The 24649-nt window shown below is 39.4% G+C and overlaps 1 protein-coding gene across 11 annotated transcripts in view; it reads right to left on the bottom strand.

Annotated features, from left to right (window-relative positions):
* Positions 1 to 24649, bottom strand: part of PBX1 (PBX homeobox 1) — a 328066-nt gene that overhangs the window by 60468 nt on the left and 242949 nt on the right. For 8 of the 11 annotated variants that reach the window (XM_063625014.1, XM_063625011.1, XM_063625012.1 and 5 more), the window contains 4 exons: positions 18506 to 18641; positions 14024 to 14183; positions 6015 to 6127; positions 4572 to 4661 (listed from right to left, as the gene is read on the bottom strand). In XM_063625014.1, coding sequence (XP_063481084.1) covers positions 4572 to 4661; positions 6015 to 6127; positions 14024 to 14183; positions 18506 to 18641 — 499 coding nt within the window. The remainder of the gene's footprint in view (positions 1 to 4571; positions 4662 to 6014; positions 6128 to 14023; positions 14184 to 18505; positions 18642 to 24649) is intronic. The other 3 variants (XM_063625018.1, XM_063625017.1, XM_063625013.1) reach the window with 2 other exon arrangements.

The following is a 24649-nucleotide window of genomic DNA, read 5'->3' as shown; positions in this document are numbered from 1 at the left end:
GATCTACAATTTAGTCTGGTGTTCCTTGAGCTAACAATGAATCAAAGATCATAAATGTAGAATTCTAGAGCTGTTGAGCTGAAAGAGAGCTTGCAGTTTGCTTATCTAATAAACTTTACAGATGAAGCAACAACACAGAGGTGAAGTGACTCCTTAAAAGAAAAGTCACAAGAAGGACCTAAGTTTCCCAATTTCAAGTTGCTTCCACCTTCCTCCAGGTTGTCCCTGGAGGTTCCAATACCACATCTAGTAGGGAGGGCAATTACAACAATGTTATGTTGCTACATGCACAGCTATCCCACAAACAATGTTATGTTGCTACACGCATGGCTATCCTACAAACAGGTATATATACTTTTTTTAAACAGGGATTCTTTTAGTATAGAAACACAGGGACTCTTTAAGGATAGGAGGAGTGAAAGAAATTTTACAAAATTCATAATAAGAATGATCCTACTGCTGAGGATAATTATCTCTGCAATATCATCACCATATAAATTCATACACTTACTGCTGATTTGAATCTTATTCTCAGAGAATATGCATCGGCCAGCAAGTTTGAAAAACTTTTTCCAAAAAGAAAGACTTAAGGATATTTTTGGATCTTAAAGACAGTATAATTGTGGATAAGCATTTAAAGTAGTAATTCTCATCAGATACTTTATAGCTGGTACACTAGATGTGGCTATTGGTCATTAAAAGGAATTTTTAATTTAGTAGCATCTTTTCTTCTCCTCCCTGATTCATTCATTCGACGAACATGTTTTGAGCAACTAGTACATGCATTTTTAGGACCATACACATGGGCAGAAGTGAAAGACACAGAGATAATTTCTGTGCACATATGTACAGTACAAAGAAAATGTGTGCTTGTGATAAAGTAGAGAGAAGAGGGGGAGAAAGACTAAGAAGAAGAAAGACACGAAGATGGAGCTGGGCTTGAGACTAAGTGTGATTTGGATAGTGGAGTGGGATGGAGAGGTGATGTAGGAATGAAAGGACATTTGTGTAGATGGCATATATGAGTAAATGTAAGGGGAAAAATGGGTAATGAGGTAAAGGTGAGCTGGCCATACTGAATGGCATCCAGAGTTTATTTTGATGGCAGGAGGATGAGGTAGAAAGACAGGAGGGCTGGGCCCAAATGTAAAAGACCCTGAATGTTGTACTCAGGGTTTGAGCTTGCTTGGGTAGGCAATAGATTTCTGAGCAAGGAATGACAAAATTCAGAGGGTGTGTGAGAGAGAGGAGGAACTAAAGACAGCAACAGTGATTAGGACGTTATGGCAATAGTCTAGTTAATGAACTATTTCTAGAACTAGGATGGTGGCAGTGAGAATGGATAGGAAAATATGTGACAGCTAAGTGATCTTTAAGTATGTCTGATTGACAGAGAAGTGGAATAATCTCCCTCCATTACTTAGAGCCACTCTAAGCTTAGTAAGTATTGCCCATTGTCATATGAGAACACAAAGTAGTTAATAGGTATAATTTAACTCTCACCGTGGCTAAGGAAGGGGGTCTTTAGGCCTTGCATAACACTATATCCATCTCAAAAGCATATCTTTCCATCAGAAGAGAAAAAAAAGTGACAACTGTGTCCTAACCTATCCTCACTAGGAACTACCTACTGAGAAAACTGCTCACATCAGAGGAGAAAAAAGGTCAAATCAGAAAGTTATCACTTATAAAATTTCATACTGCATTCATGTGGAATAATTTATGCTTTGCCAATCCCTTTCCTACTTATTTTCTCATTTGCCCTAAGCCAGTCCTTGAAGTATAAAGGGTGGGAATTACTGGCCCCATTTTCTAGAAGAGAGATTCAATATTTGCCCATGGGCACATGAGTTACTAGGACTAGTAGCTCCCAACTCCCTTTATAATACTCCTACCACCGCACCTTGCAACTCTATTGCTGTGTGGTCAGTTAAAGGCAAGTGGTCTGAACTTTACAGGGCTTAAAATAGATGCTGCTTGGATAAGATATGGGTGCTGTGAAAGCCCAGCCAGGGGAGCAGATAAAGGCTGCCCAGAAAATGTCCTCCACCGAATCAAACACAATCCAGAACCCAGCTGGGAATTCCACTGCAGCTTTGGGGTTAGCAACTGTTTATTTTTATTTCTTGGCTCAAAGCTTTCATTCCTGTCCTTGTCTCTTCTTGTCTCCCCTCCTCTCTCCCTCCTGCTGGCAGTCATTGTCCTGCTCTATACACACATGTCTTAGCATCGAATACCACCATCAAAAAATACATCTCACTATAACAAGCTTAGCCTCCTGCAGGTGGCACAATTTAAAACTGATATCAAAAGAACATATCACGATCAGCCTTTGATTCATTTACCCTGCATATTAAAGACCCAGAAATAAAATAACCGCAGTTCACGGAAAAAAAAATTAACGCAAAGTGAGAGACTTTCAAGTGGCATTTTCAGGCCCAGTTTTTGTGGTGGGCTTATGTCATCAGACATAATTGTCTGCACATGTTTGGTTACACTATTTCAGAAATTATTCCCAGCCCACCAGATGATGTCAGAGGTGTCAGTGTTGACCCTCCCCCCCTCCCCCCAGAGTCTGACTGCTGCTCTCTCTCTTCTGTGCTGCCCAATTAGGAAAGAAAGACACCAAATAACAGAAGTCTCAGCCCCATTTCCTGCCCAGTCATGTAGACTTCCTTCAGTTCCTTTTGAGTATGGCCAGGTTCTCGTCCCTACACTCTTATGCTTTCCTCATGTTCTTCTCTTCTGCTTATGAACAGAGCAAAGCTTTCTCTGGAAAAACTTATCTTATATCCCAAAAAGATTCAGGAAATACATAAATGCACGTGTGTGTAAACCTGCACTCAGACAAAAACCCAAACAACTTCATTTATTTGGAATTCTTTTGGAGAATACACTTTCCCACAATGGCTTCTTGTATTTTTCCAAGCAGTCTTCCCAGTAAGTCAGCCATCAATGCAGTACTAATAGTTAATGTGGTTAGAACAAGCACAAGATGGGAAGAATCTCTCTGTCTTAAAAATCCTTCCAAGAAAGTAACATGATTGTCCAGAATATGTTTAACAGGGTTAACTCTGACTTCTCTCCTTCCATTCCAGAGAAGACTTGATAAATATCGTATAAATTCAAGAGGAGATTCTGCCTGAAAAAGGTAGAAAATAAAGACTCCCTAATGTAAGTGGCCTTAAAAGTCACCAAGACAATCAAAATCTGCTGCCTGACTTCCTTCTGCAACATCCTTACCAAGCAGCTAGCCAAGCCATGTTTGAATTTTCCAATGATGGGGAACTCTTAAGGGCGGCCAACCCCTTCTGTGGAGGACTCTTACTGTGAGAAAGGTCTGTCAGATGTTGAAGTGAAACCTGTTTCTCTGAATCCACTACTCAGTAGTCCTATCCTATCCGTTAGATCATTCATGATGAATCTAATAGTGTTAGCATGCCTTACACTACTATGTACCCCCCAAATTTTCTCTTTTATGAGGTAAGAATTCCTAATGTGTTCAACCATTCCTCAACTGATCTGAGAAATAACTGATATTCTCTTAATCCTCCCAACCCAGACAGAATCATGTATGATTTGACCAATGCAGAGTTGAAGAGGCCATCACCTCCTTCATTGCAGACATTATATCTCCATTAGTATAGATTACATTAATAAATCATGCCTAACTCTTCTTCCTTCGATCCCTCATTTACTTTAATCATAGCAACAGAAACAAACAATAAAAAACGATCACCACCCACCACTCAAACCTTTCTTCAACAGTTAAGAGCCAATAGTTCTACTCAAGCCTCCTGTGACCTCTAAAAGCCCAGAAATCATCCCTGATCTAAAAAATAGCCTCCTTTTCCAGGCTGCCCTCTTGTCCCAGCTTGCTGTCACCGCTGCTGAGAAAGCAGACAATTGATCTGAGAAATCAAGTTGGATTGCTGTCCCAAATCTACACTTGGTTCTCCTTGTGTCTGTCTGATCGATTTCACTCTGTGCGACATAGCTTGTCGCTATGAATTTTCATGCTAGTCAGGAGCCGCCAGCGCACCCAAGAACAAGTAGAAGATGGTCTGCACCCCTCCCCATCCCTTCCACATACCCAGCTTCTGTGTTAATTTTCTTTTTAATCGTCCATAGACAGATTGAAAAACAGTATTTTTTTTTTCAGACCACAGACGTGGATGCAATGGATTTTGGCTACTGGTTTCACCTCCCAGGTTCCCAGGTTCCCAGGCCCCAGCTTGTGGTCACATTTCCTAAAACTGTTGTACTAGGTGTCACCTGTTTAGCAGCTCCTCTAGCTGAACGCATGTGGCCGCAGGTGCCATGCAAACACTGATTGCATCTGACAGCCCTAGATGCCAGCTGCCTGCATGAAGCCTGCCCATTCGCCACTTTTTCTGTGGGTAGAATGCTGCCGATGGCATGACCGATACAGAAACAAGAAACTAGGTGACCGTAAAGCTAAGATAAGTCCTACTAAGTGGCATTCTGGGCCCTATGGCTTTGAAATAATTGGTAGTGAAAGAATAAAAACAAAGCAGGGGGTGGGTGGGCGGGGGGGCTAGTTTTCTTACACTGATGCCCTGCGGACTGTACATCTGACTGGCTGCGAGTCCATCACTGTATCCTCCTGTCTGGCTGATAACATGGCGAAGGGTATCCACCTGAAGAGATGAACAATAACAGAGAGAAAATTAGTCAGAGAGGTGTAGGAAAAGGGAAGCAAATCATCATCAGGCAGGCCACCACTTGGGCATGCCATATTAATGCAATCATTTTGGAGACAGTTGTCCTGGGAGAGTCCATTAGGAGGAGGCTAGCTTCCTCTGTATGCCAATCCATAAAGAGTTCTGAGTTCAGTAAGCAAGACAGTCAAATGGTAAAAGAAAACTGGGATCTCCACATTGAAACTAGTTCAACAAGTCTGCATGAGATGGTAAGGATTAGGATGATAGAGGGAGCTGGAGGGGAAAGCATGAAGGAATTTTCTCTTCTCCCCATTTTTCTTCCCTACAGGTCATCCTATACAGCTGTTCCTTTGCTGGGTATCCTATAAAAACAAAGGTTCTGTTTAGAGGAGGTTTGGGTAGCCATCTCACAGAGAGAACAGTACTTGATTGAGACCTTATATTTTTTGAGGACTTAAGTGATGGCCAGTTGCTTAGTCACTTGACCAAAGCCTGACCATATCACTTCAAACTTGCTTCCAGGCAATGTTTCTCGAGAAAGGGGTGAATCGCTGACCAGTTGGTCTGTTCCGGGCTTGTAATGCTTCTTGTTCCACGTGGTGGGTGGGAAACTAGACTGACATGGCTCAGAACTTCCCTAATAATTCTGACCCACAGCATACTACTTTACCCTCTCACATCACGTTTCATGCTGAGATAGTAGGATGGCTTCTTCAAGTAACATGAAGGAAATCTGCTTACTATGGAACACTAAAATTTGATATCACATGGCTTGATTTTGCTTCCCAATGTGGACTTCTACTCATCACCAGAAACTCAAGTCCCTTGACTTCAAGGATGACTAAGAAATGAATTTAGTCAACCTGGCTGGGTGTTTTTAAAGCTTAAAATGAAAACATCAGATAGTAATATATTTGCTTGCTTGTTAATTGCCTCTTTATATGGTAAATATTGAGCAGGAGAAACCAACACATGAGAGGGAGACCTGGAAATTGAGGTAATATCCTGAACACCTCCTCCTTTTCCCTTTGGTGCATAAAGAATATGCTGGTTCCACCTGCCTGATGTGTCTCGGTCACCTTGCCCTGTGCTTACTGCTCTTCTCCTGCCTTCCCAGTACAACTGAAAAGCCAGAGCCAAATGCATTCACAAAGTGTGGACGAGATTCCCCATGACAATTGTTGTCTTGATTTTGGTTCGGTCGTTGGTAAGGTTTTGGTTCTGATCTATTTTTCTCTCTCTCTCTGGACAGAAGCAGGAAGTCCAATACAAGTGAAGGCTCTTGGACTCTAAGGCATTCACCTGGTGACATATTGGCTGGGTCCCTACCTGTGATTGCACGTTGGCTCCAACCTGGGCCCCTTGGTAAGAATCCCCATTGAGTGACTGCACGCTCATGAACAAATCTCCAGAGTTTGACATGTTAAAAGAACTGGAAGAACCTGGAAAGGAAAGAGTGAGGCACCTGAATCACAGAAAGGAAAAGGCTCAAACCCCGCAACTAACAGCCAAGAGGAAGAATGACATGCAAAGCAACCCCCCCCCAAATAAAAACTAAAATAAAAATAACACCAACAGAGTCTGGTTAGTAGCATGAAGAACAGAGCAAGCAATAAAGGATGCATATTGCTTATGTTATGTGAAGCCATACCTTACTGCAAGTTGTCAATAGAACTGCTTCCCCTTAGCAACTTCAAGCTGAGAAAGGGAACATTTATTCTTCCCAACTTAGTCTATTTGGATCGTAGTCTCTAGACCTAGGGTCTCTCTTCTATGCCTCTAAAATTCTAGGGTTGGCCAGGGGACCACAAGATGGAGGCTATGGGCTGGTCAATGGTACTTCTGCCACCATAATAGAGCACATAAACTATTCAACTGGATTCTAAATATGTCATTGCTAAACCATCCCCTCCCCTATGAGGAGCAGCACTTGGGAGGGAGTGCATGAAGGCAATGTCACATACTAGGACTGGCTCTATGATATGGGTCTATTGACATTCTTAATTTCTAAAATGAAGGTGAAATTTCTTGCAGGGTGGCAACAGCCCAAAGAACCTTGAGGACTGTAAGAAAATGTGGGAGTGATCTACCCTTCTCTGCCACCTGCGACTACGGAGAAAACAAAATAATGGGCCAGGAATTCTCAAGCATGCATAAAATGTGAAACATTGCTGCTAATAATAATAATAGCAATAATAATAATAATAAGTGGGCCTCAAGAAGGGCCATTAGCCATCTGCTTTCACCTCCCAGAGATGGAGGCATCATCCAGCGAGTTAGCCTAAGGTCCATCCTGGCACCACCCAGGTTCCACTGTGGTGAACCTAGCCCACATTCAACCTAAGCATAAGGGCTTGCAAAAGCTTAATATTATTCTGAAGTCATCGTGCAGCTCAGCGCATTAGGAAAGAAAGCTCAACGTGCAAGGTTTGGTTAAAACATGACGTTAGCCTGGAAAAGGAGAGACCTTAGGGACCCAGGTCAGTTGCACTCTATTATTTCCAACCCTATATTGCTCAAATTGTGCTCTTGCCCTCATATTCTGAGACAGCCATCATCAGTGTGGAATCGCCCAACAATGATTCATGCCTCAGCTCTGACCCTTCTCTTTTCTCCTAAGGTAGGGATTTGAGCTCTGAGAGCTTTCCTGCCCCACATGAAGAGGTGCAGCTAAGCAGAAGAGAGGACTTTTTTTCCCCATAGAAGGACCACTTAACAAATGACTAACTCTAAACTCTGACACAATGCACTATTTATTTATGGTACCTATCTATGCTATTCATGGTGTTTTCATAACTTTAAAGGCAAGAGCCATTTAGAGAAAGCAGATGATTTATAAACCTGGGGACAACTCCGCATTAGAAAAAAAAAAACCTCAAATTTTCTTTGTCCTGTGGGATGTTCATTTGCATGCAAAAAAACTAGCTATTTTACTAAATAAAACAATCCTCCACCTAACTCCCTTCTCATTCCTTTTTTCGCTTTCTTTGGGGGTTAGAGGAGGACTCAAGCATCAACCAAAGGACTATGCCATCTCCATAGCTCTGCGATTTGTCCTGTCTCATCTGGCCCACATTTCTCTGTTTAGCTTATCTGAAAGGAATTAGAAAGGTAGGGCCTTAGCAAAACAAGTGTAAGATCTGGCCAGGTGTGGCTTATACCCAATCAGTGGGACAAAGCCTTTGGTCTGTAACTTCCTTCCATTAATATGGGACCTATCTTTGAAACTGTCTTACTGAACATATGAATGAAACAATGTGTGGCACAGATCACATTCTCACGTGTAGCTATATAATATCTCTATATACTAGTTCTATCCCTCTCAAATATTTTTTGTAATCACAGATATAACCTAAATAATAAAAGCCATTTTGTAATGTATGACAATACATGCTTACATTTAGATGTCATCAGAACCAAGAAGAATCAGCTCCAAGAACCCAAATTATAATTTGTTACATGTCATCAGACTCCCCCACCCAACTCCCCAGGGTGTTCAGTTTCAAGCTCAGGTATTTTACTTCTCTCCCATTGTCTCTAGATGATGTCTCATCATCCAGAGAGTCAACCTTAAGGTCCATCCTGGCACCACCCAGACTCCACCGGTTCCACTGTGGTAAATCTAGCCTAAACATAAGGACTATAAGTTTGACCAATGTTTTTCTGGAAATTAGCACACAAACTTAGAAATGGGAGAAACCCCCAAAGGGCTACATGATGTCCAATGACATGGCATCCATGGAACCACGAAGGCATGGAATGGGTCATTTAAAAGATAAACACTGCAATTGACACAGGTGATTTAAAAAATACATGTGCATAAACTGTAAATATGTCTGGCTGCTTAATGTACACAGAGATAAATATGCACATATAAATGTACTTCATATACAAGTGCATTTGTATCAGAGCAGTAGCTGAAGAAACAGTCCCTTGTGCTCTTGGCTGTGCTGTTTCAGCATTTCATTGTGTCTGTACACCCATGGACAATATTACCATGGCTTCTCACTCTCTGATAAGTATCTAGAAGCAGTGACTGTGCTGAGGGAAGAGACCAGGTGCCACTAACACCACAATAAAGCAGACAGAAGTCCACAAAAACATCTGAACTTCAAGGGGAGGACATGTTCTTTACCCAGCACTGCAAGTTGGAAAGAATTTATCACGGCATGGATAACCTCCTGGGAAGCACACGATCCACTGACAAATAGTGAATGGGCTCTCTTGGAGGTGCTGTGGCATTCTCAAAGAGCTGAAACAGAATGACTTGGCTTGCTGAGAAGATCATTCAGAAACCTTACCTGCAGACTGTTTTGAAGCCATCAGCTACTACTAGAAGCACATTTTAAGATGTGGTTGTCAGTTAAAAGATTCTGAATTTGGTTTGGGAAGGAAGGCAAGCAGCTCATTTAAACTGCCGCCCAGACATTTGGGGCAGGTACAGAACTAAATCTGCACTCAACTAGGCAGAGAAGAAATAATGGATCACTTATGATTCTAATGCATTTGCTTGGGCAAACATCATGACGTGGTAATGTGTCCACATCCATTTTCATTAGACAAGTTCCAGAAAATTGCATTCTACTCTAAAGAATCTTCAGGAGACTTAAATTTGTTAAAGAAAAACAAAAAAAGTGAAAGCAAAAAACAACCAAAAAAATTGGTTAACTTCATCATCCAAAAAAATAATAATAATAATAATGATAAAGCTTAAACCTCGAATAGGACCTCTCAACCTTGGTGCTACTGACATTTTGGGCCAAATATTCTTTATTGTGGGAGATTACCTTATGCATTGTAGGCTGGTTAGCCCTACAATGGTTATCCTCTATCCAATAGATGCCAATAACACCCTCCCTTCAAAATTGTGACAACCAAAGATAGCTCCAGATAGTACCAAATGTCCCCTGGGAGTACAAATTTGCCCCTAGATGAGAACCAAAGACCTAGAGCAAGAATGGATTTACTTTTTCCTTTTAAGGAACTCAGTGTTTAAATGTATTCACTCAATATTTATTACAGTATTTTAATGAAGTAGTTGCCATTTTCTGTAGTTTAGAAATCAAGACTTCAGATAGATTATGTGGCCAGCCTGATTCAGCTTGATTAGATTGAACTCTCATACCATTTGGGAGCTCAAAGGATAGGCCCTTTTTACTAGATGTAAGCTTAATTATGTCCCATGCATGCTTGCTTTTCCATTTCCCCTTGTGAATTCCAAAATTCACTGTTACTTTCTACTTGGGACAAAGCGAAAGAGTAAAGTGTTGTCTGGTTCAACGTGAAAACCCTTCAATAGGTATGTATGTCAAAGTTGTAGAGTTCCAATTCCAGGACAAATTGTTTTCACTCTTCAATTAAAAATAAAGAGGAGAATCATACTAAGAAAGACATGAGATAAAACATCAGTGGGATAAATATTTTCACTTGGTTTTAAAAAACAAAACTATAAGAATTCCTGTGGATTTACTAAAGTTTTAGTCAACTTCTCTGGATGTGTTGCCTTCTCTGTGTGTGTGCTATATAAAAACTTCTCATAGGGCATGAAGGCTCTGAGTTTTAATATAATAACTTTTCATCAATCCTGAAAAACACCAAACCTCTTTTTAGGGGTTGATATGATTAGACTTTGTGTCCCCACCCAAATCTCATCTTGAATTGTAATCCCCATAATCCCCACGGTTCCCAGGTCAAAGGAGAGACCAGGTGAACTTAATTGAATCATGGGGGCAGTTTCCCCCATGCTGTCGTGATAGTGAGTGAGTTCTCACAAGATCTGATGGTTTTATAAGGGGATCTTCCCCACTTCACTTGGCACTTCTTCCTGCTACCTTGTGAAGAAGCTGCCTTGTTTCCCCTTCACCTTCTGCCATGACTGCAAGTTTCCTGAGGCCTCTCCAGCCATGCTAACCTGAGTCAATTAAGCCTCTTTCCTTTAGAAATTACCCAGTCTCAGGCATTTCCTTATAGCAGCGTGAGAATGGACTAATACAGGGGTATTACAAGATTATGTATATGGGCTCGCCATTGACTAAAATAGTGCTAGAGGAAGAACTTTCGTGGCTGAATTTGCTGTTGTCCTTGACACAAACACACAGCTAAGCAAAAGAATTCAAATCTTGGGGTTCTGAGCTTCAGTAAGCCCACTACCACTTATTTAATCACAAAATGTGATATAATTTCAACTCTGATGGCATGCCACAGTGAATATCTGTAATGCACAAGTCAGTTTCTTTCTTCTTGGATGTTAAAATTCTCTCCAGAAGATAATCCAAGCTTCTTGAAAGGGCCTCATTTTTCTGAGGTTTTATAATCTCATCAACATTAAGAAATTAAGAATGCATTACTCTAGGCCACTACCGAAGAACTATAGACTCCAGGTTTTAACCAGTGCTTCAACTGGCCCCTATTTTTGCTTTCTTTTTTCAAAATTTAACTTTCTCTCCTTCCTTCTATTCTTCCTCTTTGCTTCATCCGTTTTGTCTAACTTTGCTGGTATAAACTATGAAGCATGCTAAATGTCTCTAAATGCTTGCTAATCCCCCCAGGTTTTAGTCTTAAGTGATTTTAAAAAAACTATGCTTAAGAAAATAGGAGAAATGGAACATATCAATAAATAGAGATATTTGGAAGTAATCTGAGATACTGAAGTGCTGTTCTCCATACAGAAGCCTCTAGCAGGAAGAGGATTTATTTGCAAAGAAATATATTTGTTTTTTTTTTGTTTGTTTGCTTGTTTTGTTTTTTGAGTCGGAGTTTTGCTCTGTTGCCCAGGCTGGAGTAAGTGGTTTGGTCTCAGCTCACTACAATCACCGCTTCCCAGGTTCAAGCGATTCTTCTGCCTCAGCCTCCTGAGTAGCTGGGACTACAGGTGCACGCCATCACGCCCAGCTAATTTTTGTAATTTTGGTAGAGACAGGGTTTCACCACATTGCCCAGGCTGGTCTCAAACTTCTGACCTTGTGATCCGCCCGCCTCAGCCTCCCAAAGTGCTGGGATTACAGGCATGAGCCACCGCACCCAGCCAGAAATATATTTCTTTACAAAAGAAATGAGTACTTGTATTTTGTAAAACTCTGAAAAAAAGTTTCTGCTTCAATACTGAGGTTATGAAAAGTTCCCAGGTTCTACAACTCTAGACTTCAAACTCTGCCAGAATATATTTTCACATATTAACCTCTTATTTAAAATTTATTTCAATTATCATTTGTCTTTTGAAATTATTGAAGAGCTAGTACATAACATAATAAACACCTTATGTGAAAAGTTTGAACATTTTAAAGTTCTACTTTATCTGTGTGGATGACTTAGGTTGGTTAAGAGCAAAAGAAAATACAGAAAAGCCCATTTATAACTTTTCCTGTTAAAATGTTTATCTTTTAAAATTCCATGCTATTGCACACATACAATAGTATTTTCTTTTGCCTCTACTTTAGAAAAAGCACTACAAAGGGGTTCCTGTGCAGATTATTTCCAACAACTTAGGCACAATTGGAAGGCTTAGCTCCAATTTTCCATAATAATTTACTTTGTGCTCAGAATAGTCACATGATGTTTAAGCCACCAGAAAAAAAATTCCTTAAAAAACTGTAATCATAGTCTGACATTCCATAAGAGGCAACCATATTTCTTAAACACAGAATAGAGGGTTGAAATGCTTACTTTTCTCTTTTAAGGGCTTTAGGAAAGAATAAATAGTTACGAATTTGGTAACGAAGAAAGTCCACAGGGCCTTTCTAAGGACTAGTCATAAATCATGCTAAGCCATCTGCGATGCAGATATACCAGGGACAGGAAAAAGTCATTTTGATATCTGTTTTGCATTATGATAACCTTTGCAGAAGTGTTGAGTGCATTTTTGCTAATGTTGACAGAATTGTACTTCTTCCAAAGAGACAAGTGAAAATGTCTGCCTAGCAGCACAGTTCAACTTGTGTTGTTGGGTCTGAAATTCTTAATAATTGACCAGATGGAGAAGATGGAACTCTCTCTGGTTATTGAACCTGTTAGCTTTGATCCCTTGTCAACCACACCATGATGGAGGAAGAAAAAAACAAAATATTCCTCAAAAAGTAAATATGCTCCTCATAGGAATCTAACCTGCAGTGCTGGGAAAATTAAAACTGTATTGAATTCTATGTTGTTTTATTATATTCACATTGAAAAAACCCAGGCCACTCTTCATGCATGATTCCATTTAGATAAAAGAAGGCCATAAAAGAAGTGCTGGGTATAGCCCAGTGACTTGGAGAACCTTATCATAGCAAATTTGTGCATCTGGAAGCTCACAGAAGACATCAGTCTGTGGAATCCTACATGTCTCCGTAACAAGTCACTGTAAGAAAACTAATTTTAGTGGACAAACAAGCTTTGTGGTCAAAGATACCACATACTCTAAAAAATGTTAGACATTAGGTTTGTAATCATATTATGATCAAACATATTTAAATTGGTAACCTTTTAAGTTAGAATCATCAATTTTCTTAGCTGTGCACCCTAATCAAAGTCAAATCAAACTTATTTAATGAGAAAATACTTGTTTTTCCTTTACCAAAGGGAAAAAAAAAATTACCACATGCCTTCCATAGCATACAAACACAAAGGTTATATTTTTTGCATTATTAGCTACATTTTTTCACATGTAGAAATTCTGAACTGATGACACAAGGCACACCCCAAAATATAGTATTTTGACCTAAACTCTTAAATTAGTGATATAATGCATATTTCCTGAAATAAAACCTATTACATAGCACACAACCGATAATTATAAAGAAGACCAACAAAAAACAATAAAGAACAACAACTATAAACAATATATAGAAATATTCATAGCCTGGTTTTGCATACCAAAACATTCTAATAAGATACTTGCTAGAAAAGTAAATATTTCTGCATAGAATGCATGTTAATAGGTGACCCAGACATTATGTTGTTGGAACAGCAAAACTGACAAGGATAAAAGCTTTACATGAAAACAGGCCAAATGACAGAATCCCAATAGACTATCTCTAAGCACTATGTCTAACTTATTTATTGATAACCCTGAGAGGAGAATTTAGAGGTCTCATCAAGCCAACCAATTTACTTTGGTCTTAACTTAATAGACGAATTAATGCAAACCTCCAGACAACCCACCTTGTAAATAGTCTAACAGATCGCTCTTTGGAAATTAAAGGAAGAGCCCAAAGTAACATTAACATCCAAAAATACAATCAAATACAGAAATTAACCAATCAAAAGCCTAACAAATTAAAAGGAAATCCCAGTGTAGGAAAAGCAAGTATAAAAATGGAGAACAATTCCTTCCCCCACCCCCAATCAAAGAAAAAACTAACCAGCTGAGTTGGGAGTTGAGGGCGAGTTAGCTTGGCTTCCATGGGCTGACACATTGGTAGCAGTGACAGCTGTTTTGGCAGCATAAATATTGGCTTCCTCTTGAAATTTACCTATGTTCTTCTTGTACCGGATTCGCTTATTTCCAAACCAGTTTGATACCTAGAGTAGTTTAAGAGAAGATGAGAAAGTTCACATTTCATCCTTCAGAAACATTGAAGAAGGAAAAAAAGGCTTTATGGGAGAGGTGAAGAGGTAAGCTAATTGGTCTTATCCTACTTATATTAATAATTTGGCAACATCAGTAAAAAGATCTGAAGTAAGAGCTTCAAAAGGACAACTACATAAAATGCGATTCTCTTGTTTAATATAACTAAAATTTAGCAAAACCACTGTGACAAAAATCTTCCTATAAAGGAGCTGCTCATTTAAGCTAGAACCCTTTTAATTTAGAGCAAGCATTTTAAATTTGCTTACATCTTCAGTTATGACACTAAAATATACCTAACATTTCAGGAGAAATGCCCTAGTGTTTATCAATGTGAAAGCTGGCTTTATGCCATCAAGATACACAGACCTTTAAATGTCCATATAGGTGCTTTCGTGTGATAGATTAATTGCAAATTTTTAGAAGTTACATAACTTTAATGTGGACTGAGATTCTTAGCTGTATTTCACTATAGACCTTAGGATCAATATAATTCAATCTACCAGATTTCACTGACTATTTTGTGTAAAGCTTAGTATTATCTACATAAGGAAAAACTGTAGCACACAAATGATTATCCCCTTGAATTCTAGGGTTTAAATGTTATAGCCAGCAGACAAAATAAACCTAATTTACTTTCATTTGTTAATTTATTTCCTTCATGTGGTTCACAGCAGGTGTCTTGGCTTGATTTGGTGCCTCTGCTCCCTTCATACCAAGACCTCTGCCAGACATAAGTGGAGACACAGTTAAATTCAAGTTTTACCCCCATAATTCCTGTCCTGTGAAGGAAAGTTTTATATCCCACATTCCAGATATGATTTTGAACTAAAATGTTGAGGTTTTTATATAATTACAAAACAAACTATGAATCTGGTGAGGGAAGGGGGAGTTGATCCCACATGTACCACAGCTTACATATCATTTATATTTAACTCCCAACGACGGCAGATAAAGAAAACTGTTGCAAAACTATACTTAATTTTTTAAATGCATTAACAAACTTAAAACATCTTATAAGGATAGCACTGAAAGGCTTATACAGTTTATACTATAGCAGAAATGCCAAGCCTTTCTTTTTTTAAAAAAATCAGTCTGTACCACCACAATATTGGTAAACAAAAGAGAAAAAAATTCAATAAGAAAATGCTTTATTTATTGTAAATGCTGATGTCTACAGAAAAAGAGGGAAACTGGAGGAGGAAGGACACTTTTGGGTGTATTTCAGGATCACTGCATATCTAGTTTCACTTTGAAATTTATGTTTTTCTTGATATAACTTTCACTATTCATAGGAATCAGTCATACTTATGGTTGCTTTTTGATTTATGGGATAGGAAAAGAAGAAAAAAGGTAAGGAGATTTTTTTCTCAGATAACTGCACAAGCTGAAAGAAAAGGGAAAAAGATGAAGGTAATTTGGGAGGACTTTTGAAGAAGAAATACCTGAGGTCCAATTATATGTGAAAAAAATATGAGCTGAAGGGGGTAAAGAGGGGACATGTTGTGGGAATGATTCCCTTCTAAATGACAAGAATGGAACTGGTAGGAAGGTGCTAGGTCAGTTCAGGGACTTCCTGCATTGTCCAACAGACAATGATCTGGACAATATATACAATGAGTGTTATCAGGAATGAACTAATTACTCAACAGTCACGGACTAAGTGCCTAATACGCATTAGGCACTAGGGATGTATAGATAACAGACACAGAATGAGACATGAAATACAGAAAGAATAGTAGGTTTTATAGGAAGAGTCTGATTCACATTTTGAACAAGTTAATTTTGAAGAACCTCTGGGCAGAGCCATGATGAAGTCCATTAGGAAGTAAAATTTATGAGTTTGGTGCTGCAGGAGAGAAGTTCCATTAGGTATTCAAATGGAGGTATTATTTGTAGCAGTGAGCATGGAAAAGATCACTCAGATAAAGCATATAGAGCATTGCTTTTCAAAGTTAAGTGTTCATGGGGAAGTTGTTAAAACAAATTTCTGTTATAGATTTCACCCTCAAAGATTCTGATTCAGAATTAGGGTGACACTCAAGAATTTACCTTTCTAACAGGCTCCCAGGGGCTGCTGATGCTGCCTTCTGTGGATCACACTTAGAGTAGCTCTGGTATAGAAAAAGGGCTCTTTAAGGATCTGGGGAGATATAGTCAATAGGCAGACTTCAGATGGATTTGGGTGTATGGGCAACATATCTTTGTTTTGGGTCATGGGGGAAAATCAGTAGCTTTTAGTAGATTTCAAAAGAATTTGTGACTTCAAAAAAAAGACAATAATGATATAGCCCAAGAGGTATTCCCTGGCTTTGGGATCTAGGAGAAAGATTTACTAAATCATGTGATCCAACAAACCATGATTGGTAAATGGGGCAACTAAGATCCAAAAAGAAAGAGTGAGTTCCCTAGGATCCCACAGTTGACTCTTGTCAAAAAATATGCTCCTTGCTTAATGCTCCTTCTATGATATCATATTATATTGTCTCCCATTGGACTTGTTTAGCAATGGTAGCTTAGTTGCTTTGGGGAGAGACAGATGTGATGGGGAAGAAAGAATGGCATGACTTTGGCATGGGCAGAGGAAAGGGAAAGGTGACACAATATGTAAATAAGCATTTTAATGGACACACTATTTGTACCTTGAGTTTCCATAATGAAGGAAGTGAAGGTTGCAGGAACAGATCAGGATTTTAACTTGTATCCAGCTATACTACAAATTACCTCCAGGAGAATTCCTTCTACCTTCAACAGGGAGTTGAAATTCTGAATTCCACGCTTGGAATTCAGACAGTAGTAATTTAATTATATTTTAAAAGCAGAAGTTTCCATGATAAAATTCAGTGATTTGATATTTGCTGCATGTTTGTGGTCCATACCTAGAAGCATTCCTCAAACATGTGGCAAGTATCAAAAAGCATTAATTCCCTTTTTTGTGGAAAAGGGGTTTAGATTTGGATAAGAATGGTGATAGCTGTAGAAAAAACTAGGCTACTTGAGTTTGACTGCTGATGTTCTCTTTTCCCAGAATTGTCAAGACTAAAAATGACCTTCAGCTGGGTCAAAGCACCTAAGGAAGGCCCAGGTTAAAAAGGAGTCAATTCATTCTGCTTTATCTGAAAGAATGTTTTCAAGGATATTTTCTGCTGTAAAATCATCTTAGTTTGTTGGGGAGGCTCGGGCAATCCCTTCATTGTCAATACTTTTGTGGAGCTCTATATTCTGACTGGACCTAATTCTGTAGAGCTAAACACAGGTTGATGGGATCAGCACCCTGCAGGGATTAACAGAAGTCAGGATTCAATTCAAGGAGGTACAGATGCTTAGTTTATATAAAAGAGCATCTACTTCATTTGAAAAATGGTAAGTGAAATTTCTCGCTGCAGTAGCCTTCGCTACTCCCTCCCCTCCCCAGTTTTAATGGAAATATCAGTACATTTAATTCTCCTGCATGTGACAAAATTCTAAGAAAAACTTTCTCCGACAGATTTCAGAATTATCACTATGGTTCTCAACTAGAAACCAGTGGTGGTATTTGAGGTTCAGACTGAATAAGAAGTTTGGGTGGATCTTTTGAGTGGACAAAATACACGCACATATAAATATTGCCTACTTTTCTGCTTCACATTCGTGTTGAAAACTCTAGGCCTATAAAAATTTTGTATCATGTATCTTTCCAAGTCAACAGACACCACCTGTTATGGTTATTGCTCTTTGGGGGAAGGGGGCATTCAGTGACATTTTGTTCAACCATTCCAATATAATCGCAGTGACATGTTAAAATTCCTACACTCCATCAGTTATAGAGTCAGCACACCAAGAGGAGACATTTAAGTTCCTTCATTTAAAAAGCTATATAACAACTAGTTCCATTCACTGACTCTAAAAGTTCCTGGGTTAGGCAAAAAATGGCTAAGGAATTGACTGAGTTTGAAAAAACAGCATGAGGAATGCAGATAGCTTTCCTAGTACACTTTAGACACTTCACCCATTTGAAGCAAAGGAGTGCTTGATGGGAAGAACCCTAACCCTGTTTTTACACTGTACTCTACTTATTCTTCTCTTCCTTCTGCTGTTTCTTCTCAAGTTTTGCCAAGTACTTACCTAGAAACTCATTTATACACATACACATCAAGTGCTTACCTTGATATTTTAAGGCTATAGCTGATGGAACTTGCAAGGCATGAATGTCCAGTAAAGCAAGACTTCTAAGAGCCTGCCCTGGAGGCCCCACCATGACCAGGCTACAGGCTGAGGCTTTTGAGGGGCTGCTTACCTGGGAGACTGTGATGCCACACTTCTTGGCTAACTCCTCTTTGGCTTCCTCACTGGGGTAAGGGTTGCTGAGATGGGAATAGAAATATTCATTCAGGATTTCTGTCGCTTGCTTGTTGAAATTCCGTCTCTTCCGCCTTTGTAAAGAGAAAGGAAATAATAACAAAAAGGCTCACACCGAATAAATATAAAATGGGAGAGAATAAATCTACTTCTGGGAGAAGACAAATTTTTGAGCAAAAGGTGAATTGGAGCAGATTTACCAAAAGGGGCTGGATGCCAAAACCAACACTAAAGCCATTTGCTCAATACTTCATTGTGTACCATCTGGGCATCGAACAGAAGAGTGGTCACAGATATTTTTGCAGAGTAGTGAGGAGCATAAAGTTTCAAAATTCGGGCCATCTTGGTTTGTTTTTTTGAGATGGAGTTTCACTCTGTCGCCCAGGCTGGAGTGCAGTGGTGTGATCTTGGCTCACTGGAACCTCCACCTCCTGGGTTCAAGCGATTCTCCTGCCTGAGCCTCTTGAGTAGCTGGAATTACAGGCACACACCACCACACACAACTAATTTTTGTATTTTTAGTAGAGATGGGGTTTCATCATATTGGCCAGGCTGGTCTCTAACTCTTGACCTCATGATCTGCCTGCCTCAGCCTCCCAAAGTGCCGGGATTACAGGCATGAGCCACCGCGCCCAGCCCCATCTTGGTTTTGAATCCTGGGTCAATTGAATATCAGCTGGGTGATTTTGATCAGCTTCTTCAGTGAAAGTGAAGAGGGTCATACTGACTTCACAGGGTGAGAGTAGGGAAGAGATGAGACCACACAAAGACAGCACTCAGCACAGCGCCCAACACGTGGCAGGTGCTACAACTTGGTCTTTCTTCCTACCAGGTTCCAGGCACTGGGCCTAACCCCTCCCTCTTGGCAATCAATTCAAGTTATTCATTTTTCACAACTACTGAGGTAGATATGATTATTTGTATTTACCGATGAAGAACTGAGCTCAACGGTCACTCAGCTGGTATGTAACAGAGCCAAGGTATTAATTCAGGTCTGACCACTACAAAACCCAATCTCTCTCTTCTATACAAATTGGCTCCTCACAATTACACAGAGCTACTGGAGCCATAAGTTAAAAATAAGTTATCATGTTCTTTCCATTCTATCCCCATGTAAATGCATGTAACATTTTTAAAAGGCATCTGGGGAAGAGGGCACAAAACTGACTGAAATTAACCCCCAACAGCTTGACCTTTCTCAAAAGGAGAAAAGTGGCACTTCTTAAGCAAGAACAGCTGCTAAATGGTAAAACAAAAGCCCACAGAATTCTTTTTCATATACAAGTTGCCAAAAAGGAGAAAATCACTTTTTTTAAATAAAAGCATTTTCTGCCTTAAAAAAAAAAAAGTGCTAACTGAACTAATTTAAAGTGAGAATCACTTTATTGCTTCCTGACAATGACGGCCTGTGGATAGTTGAGGGAGTTGCAGGCTCAATGCAGGGGCTGGTTGGCCCTCCCTGAAGTTGTGGGGCCTTCATCTTTAAATTAGCTCACTTAGCACTTTTGCTTTCTTGCTTTTATTAAAAGCTTTTCCTTATGGAAAAGATTTCCAGAACATCCCTGATTATGCCGGGATATAGGATTTCCCAATTTAGCCAACAGAAAGCACTGATGGCCTTGCTAGACAGGAAATTCAGCTAATATTGTATTTTCAGGGTCCCACTTGGATTAATTAACACAATAAAGTGCCTGATTTTACCGGATGAACACCATCTGTCCACAGGTATTAACCACATCTGTCCAGATTATGCCAAGCCCAAGTCACTCTCCTAAATCGTGCTGAGTTTCTGGGTCACTCAGCATCAGAAATTGTACAGATTGGATTTAAAAGCCCAACTGCAAAGTGGGCATGTGTTAAAAGCTCTTGCATGATGGGAATTTGAGGAAGATAGCCAAGTGACTAACAGGGGCTGCAGGCCAGGCTTTAGATAACCTTTGGCTTCTCTTTCCTCTTCGCCTAAAGAAGACTGTTGTTTTAGGCCTGGGGAACTGGACCCTGAAGTCTCCCTAATTGGGAGAGCCTCCGTTCCTTCATTCAGTTGTTTGCATTAGCATTACCGTGTATTTTTTGGGACTCTTCCAATTGAGCTCAAAGGAAACCTCTCTGGAATGAGCTGGTGGTATGCGGATGGTGCAGACAGCTGTTCCCAGCTCTTCTCTCCTTGTGATGTGCAATCTTCCCTAGGTGGTCTCATCTACTCTGATGGACTCGCTTATCACCTCTTTCAGTAGCTGTCTTAATCTAGGGCCTTTGAAATCCTAGGATCAGGATTTTTCAGAATTTCAAGAAACCTAGTGAAAATAACACCTTTCTACAATAAGGTTGAGCTAACTGAGATGCCTGGTTTCTTTGTTTTCACTTGAAGTGTTATCACCTTGCTGAGTTAACATTTGTGATTTCAAACTAATCAGTAGTTTTGTGAGTTGGGCATATAGGTCATGAATTTAAGAAATTTGGAAGTTGATTAAATGTTACTGGATAAATATGGTGTTTTAGGGACAGAAAATTTTTGTATCACAGGGTCCATGGGGAAGTTTTTTATAAAAGACTCATGGTAGTGAGATGTGTAGACATCACAGACATACACTGCTAACTACCAAATTTGTTACCTCCTGCCCTAATACCTCTGCTAAGAGCCATTGGCCCATTTATGACTGCAGACTCCAAGCATCTTCAAACAAACTGTTTCCAAAACTAAGATCACCTTTTACCCAAATCAGCTCCATTTTCCTTGTTAGCCTTATTATTTAGTGACATTACTATAGATATGGTTCATTATATTTGCTAATTTGTTCATTCATTCATTCATTCAAAGATTTGAGTACCTAGCATGTGCTAGAAACTAGGAGTTTCTCAACTCTTCCTGCTTTCTTACCTTTATCAAATGATTGCCCCCAAAGCACGTCCTGCCAGTTCTACACTTTCAAATCTACCTCTTCTGTTTCATTCTAATTGCGCTGCTATTTGTGAAGTGAGTGATGAGGAGCCACTGCCTATTGTATGACTGTATGACTAGTGCTGTCCAAGAGTACTTTCTACAATGAGTGAAATGTTCTATATCTCTGCTGTCCAATACAGTAGTCATTGGCTACGTGTGGCTACTGAGCAGCTGCAATGTGGCTAGTGTAACTAGAGAGCTAATTTTTAAATGTTTATTTATTTTAACTTAGTATTCAGTTAACTTAAATTTAAAATTAAATAGCTATATACCAGAGCAACACTAGATCAATGCTTTCCTAAGAAGCCCTCCTGGAAAAAGATTGTAGCTCTGGGGACACCATCAAAAACATAAAATATCTTTGGAACCTCTTGTTTTAGTCCACTTTATAATATATCAATGTTTATCTTAAAATAAAAATATTTTCTTTGAAATATTTATACAAAATGTGAAAAGTATTTCAATTTATTCTGTGCAGTGCCAGTTTGAGGAGCACAGGCTTCAACAATTGTTCTTTACATTGTCTTTTCTCCAATCCAGCTCATCTTCAAGAGCATCACTGGAGTAATCTTTCTAAACCACAGATATGATCATGTCACTAATCATTATAAAATTTAACAATAATGTGTATATATAAATAACAATGTACAATAACATATCATATAACAGTAATAATACATAACACAGTAATCATTATGATAGCTGAATTATGATGTGAATATTATGTGCCATATACTATACTAATATTTATTCCTATTTACAGGATTATCCCCGTTTTACAGGTAAGAAAACTGAGTCTTGGGAAAATAAGCCACTTATCCAGGGTCATATAGGTCATCAGGGTTGTAACCAGAATTTGAATCCAGTGCAATTTTATGTGATAACTTCCCATACTTCTTCCTTAAACAGCTCTGAGGGTTTCTGCTGTTTAATAGGATACATTTAAAATCTTCACTGGTACAGTTAAGGGTTTTCAGTGGATCTTTCCTATCCCTAGTGCCTCATTTCCCCTCAATCCTACACATGCTCTGAACAATTTCATCTAGCCACATCATATGCCTCTGCGTTCCCCAAAGACTCATGGCTTTCATGCTCCTGTGGCTCTTCACACCACCCTGCATATTTCTCTCCCACAACATCCGCCACAGATTTACATACGTCTCCCCAACTAAACAGCAAATTCCTCAAAGGCAGAGGACAGATCTCACTCATATTTGAAACCCTTGTGTCTCACACATAGTGAGCACTCAAGGAATGCTTGCTGAAGTAGAATTATGTTGTTTTATTTTGCTATTATTCCTTCTATCTGGCAAACACCCTGCTCCTCTGAAACTCAGTATTTTCCGCCCTCTCTCTGGATCCTTTCCTTCAGGTGGAGTAGGTAGATGAATGAACTGAATGTGTGACATGTGGTGTCATGTGTAGTTGTAACAGTATTTGTCCTATGAGATTATGAGCTCTTTGAAGGTAGGACCCACGTTTATATGCACTTTTTTCATCTTTGATGTTCCAGTGGCTACTATAACATCGGGCAGATAGTAAGAGCTCAGTTAGATAAACCAGTAAGTCTAAGTAGAGTGCCAGTGTGACCAGACTAGACCTTCTTGGATGTCCTTTCCTCTTTCTTGTTATCCTCTCTTTGGCAATATACTTTATGTAATCCCCTCTATTGCAGTGAAGTATACAGACATACTTTTAATTATCTGTTTGTGTTACTGTTATTTCCAGTAAAATGCTATAGAAAAACAGTTAAGATTAATGCTTGAAAATCATTTAGAGAGCTTATAAGTTCTCTCCCTCTTTTAACTAAAAAAAAAAAATGTTATTTATAGTCCTGATAATAAACTTACCAAGTTGTATGGCACAATGCTTGGTATATAGCATGACATGATAAATGTTGAATGAATGAGTGAATGAATGCATGGAATTTTTAAGTTAAACTTCCGTGGTACAGTTAAGTCAATCTAAGAAAGAGAGACAGGAAATGACCTGAGTGGCATAAACCTGGGCTGAGAGGTTAGTTGAGGGGTGTGGTGGACAGAATTCCAAAACTCTAGACCCTGGTGTACACACCTTCCCTGTGAGTGGATGGCATAGTAAATATGATTAGGTTCCTCATCAGCTGACTTTGAGTAAATGAAAGGGAAGATTCGATTAAAGCCTTAACATGGACAGTTTCTCCTGCTGGCCCTCAGGAAGAAAGCAGGCAGCCAAACTGTGAACTGCCTATTGAGAAAGGGAGCCTCTAGGAACTGAGGCCCTCAGTCCTACAATTAGAAGGAAATGAATTCTGCCAACAACCAGAACGAGCTTGGAAGGAGACCCTGAGCCTCAGACGAGATCACAGCCTCAGCTTATAAGCTTCATTACAGATTCGCTGTGACTAGTGCAGAAGATCCAGCTAAGCCATGCCCAGGCCCCTGACCAACAGAAACTGTGCGATAATAAACTTGTGTTGTTTTAAGCTGCTTAATTTGTGGTAATCTGCTACGCAGCAATAGAAAGCTAATACAATGAGTGTTCCACAACAAAGTAGTAACACTCAATTCTACACACCTATTAGATTACAAAGACTAATCCCATTACTAAATCAAGTCCTCTTTGTATTTTATTTGTCTTCCATGAAATCTTTTTTGGTGAGGCCCTGCCCATCAGATGCATGGTTTAGAGGAGCATGTGAATATCTGCAGTGAGTGTATCTTTCTTACTAAGTTTGCTTAGCTATCTCTCCCAATTATAGTTAGTGACGCTGGAGGCACTGACGTGAATTCCCCAATCAGGATGTCTGGCAGATATTTGTTTTTGAACTGAGAAGGCGATTTGCTCAGCCTTAGGCTGGAATCTGGGGTCATGTTCTTTCACTGGTAATAAATATACCCCCAAAACGAAATGACAGTAATGATGACAATAGGTTAGTTGTTTTCGTTTTGAATCTTGGCTCAGAAGCAACGATTCAAAGGTTGTAACCAAAGGAAGAAAAAGACCCTATCTTAAAGTGATTGTCCGTCTGGTGCCAACTGGAACACTCTAGGCAAAGGCTGGTGGAAGTGAAAGAAACTTGTGTACAAAACTCTCCTAGCTTTGTGTCTGTTAGAGTCTGACCTTCAACTGGGCACAGTGGAATTACTGAGAGAAGATATC

The sequence above is a fragment of the Symphalangus syndactylus genome, chromosome 12 (assembly GCF_028878055.3).
Source record: "Symphalangus syndactylus isolate Jambi chromosome 12, NHGRI_mSymSyn1-v2.1_pri, whole genome shotgun sequence".
Classification (NCBI taxonomy): domain Eukaryota; kingdom Metazoa; phylum Chordata; class Mammalia; order Primates; family Hylobatidae; genus Symphalangus; species Symphalangus syndactylus.
The sequence above is the reverse complement of the archived record's forward strand: the minus strand, read 5'-3'. Positions and strand labels throughout refer to the sequence as shown.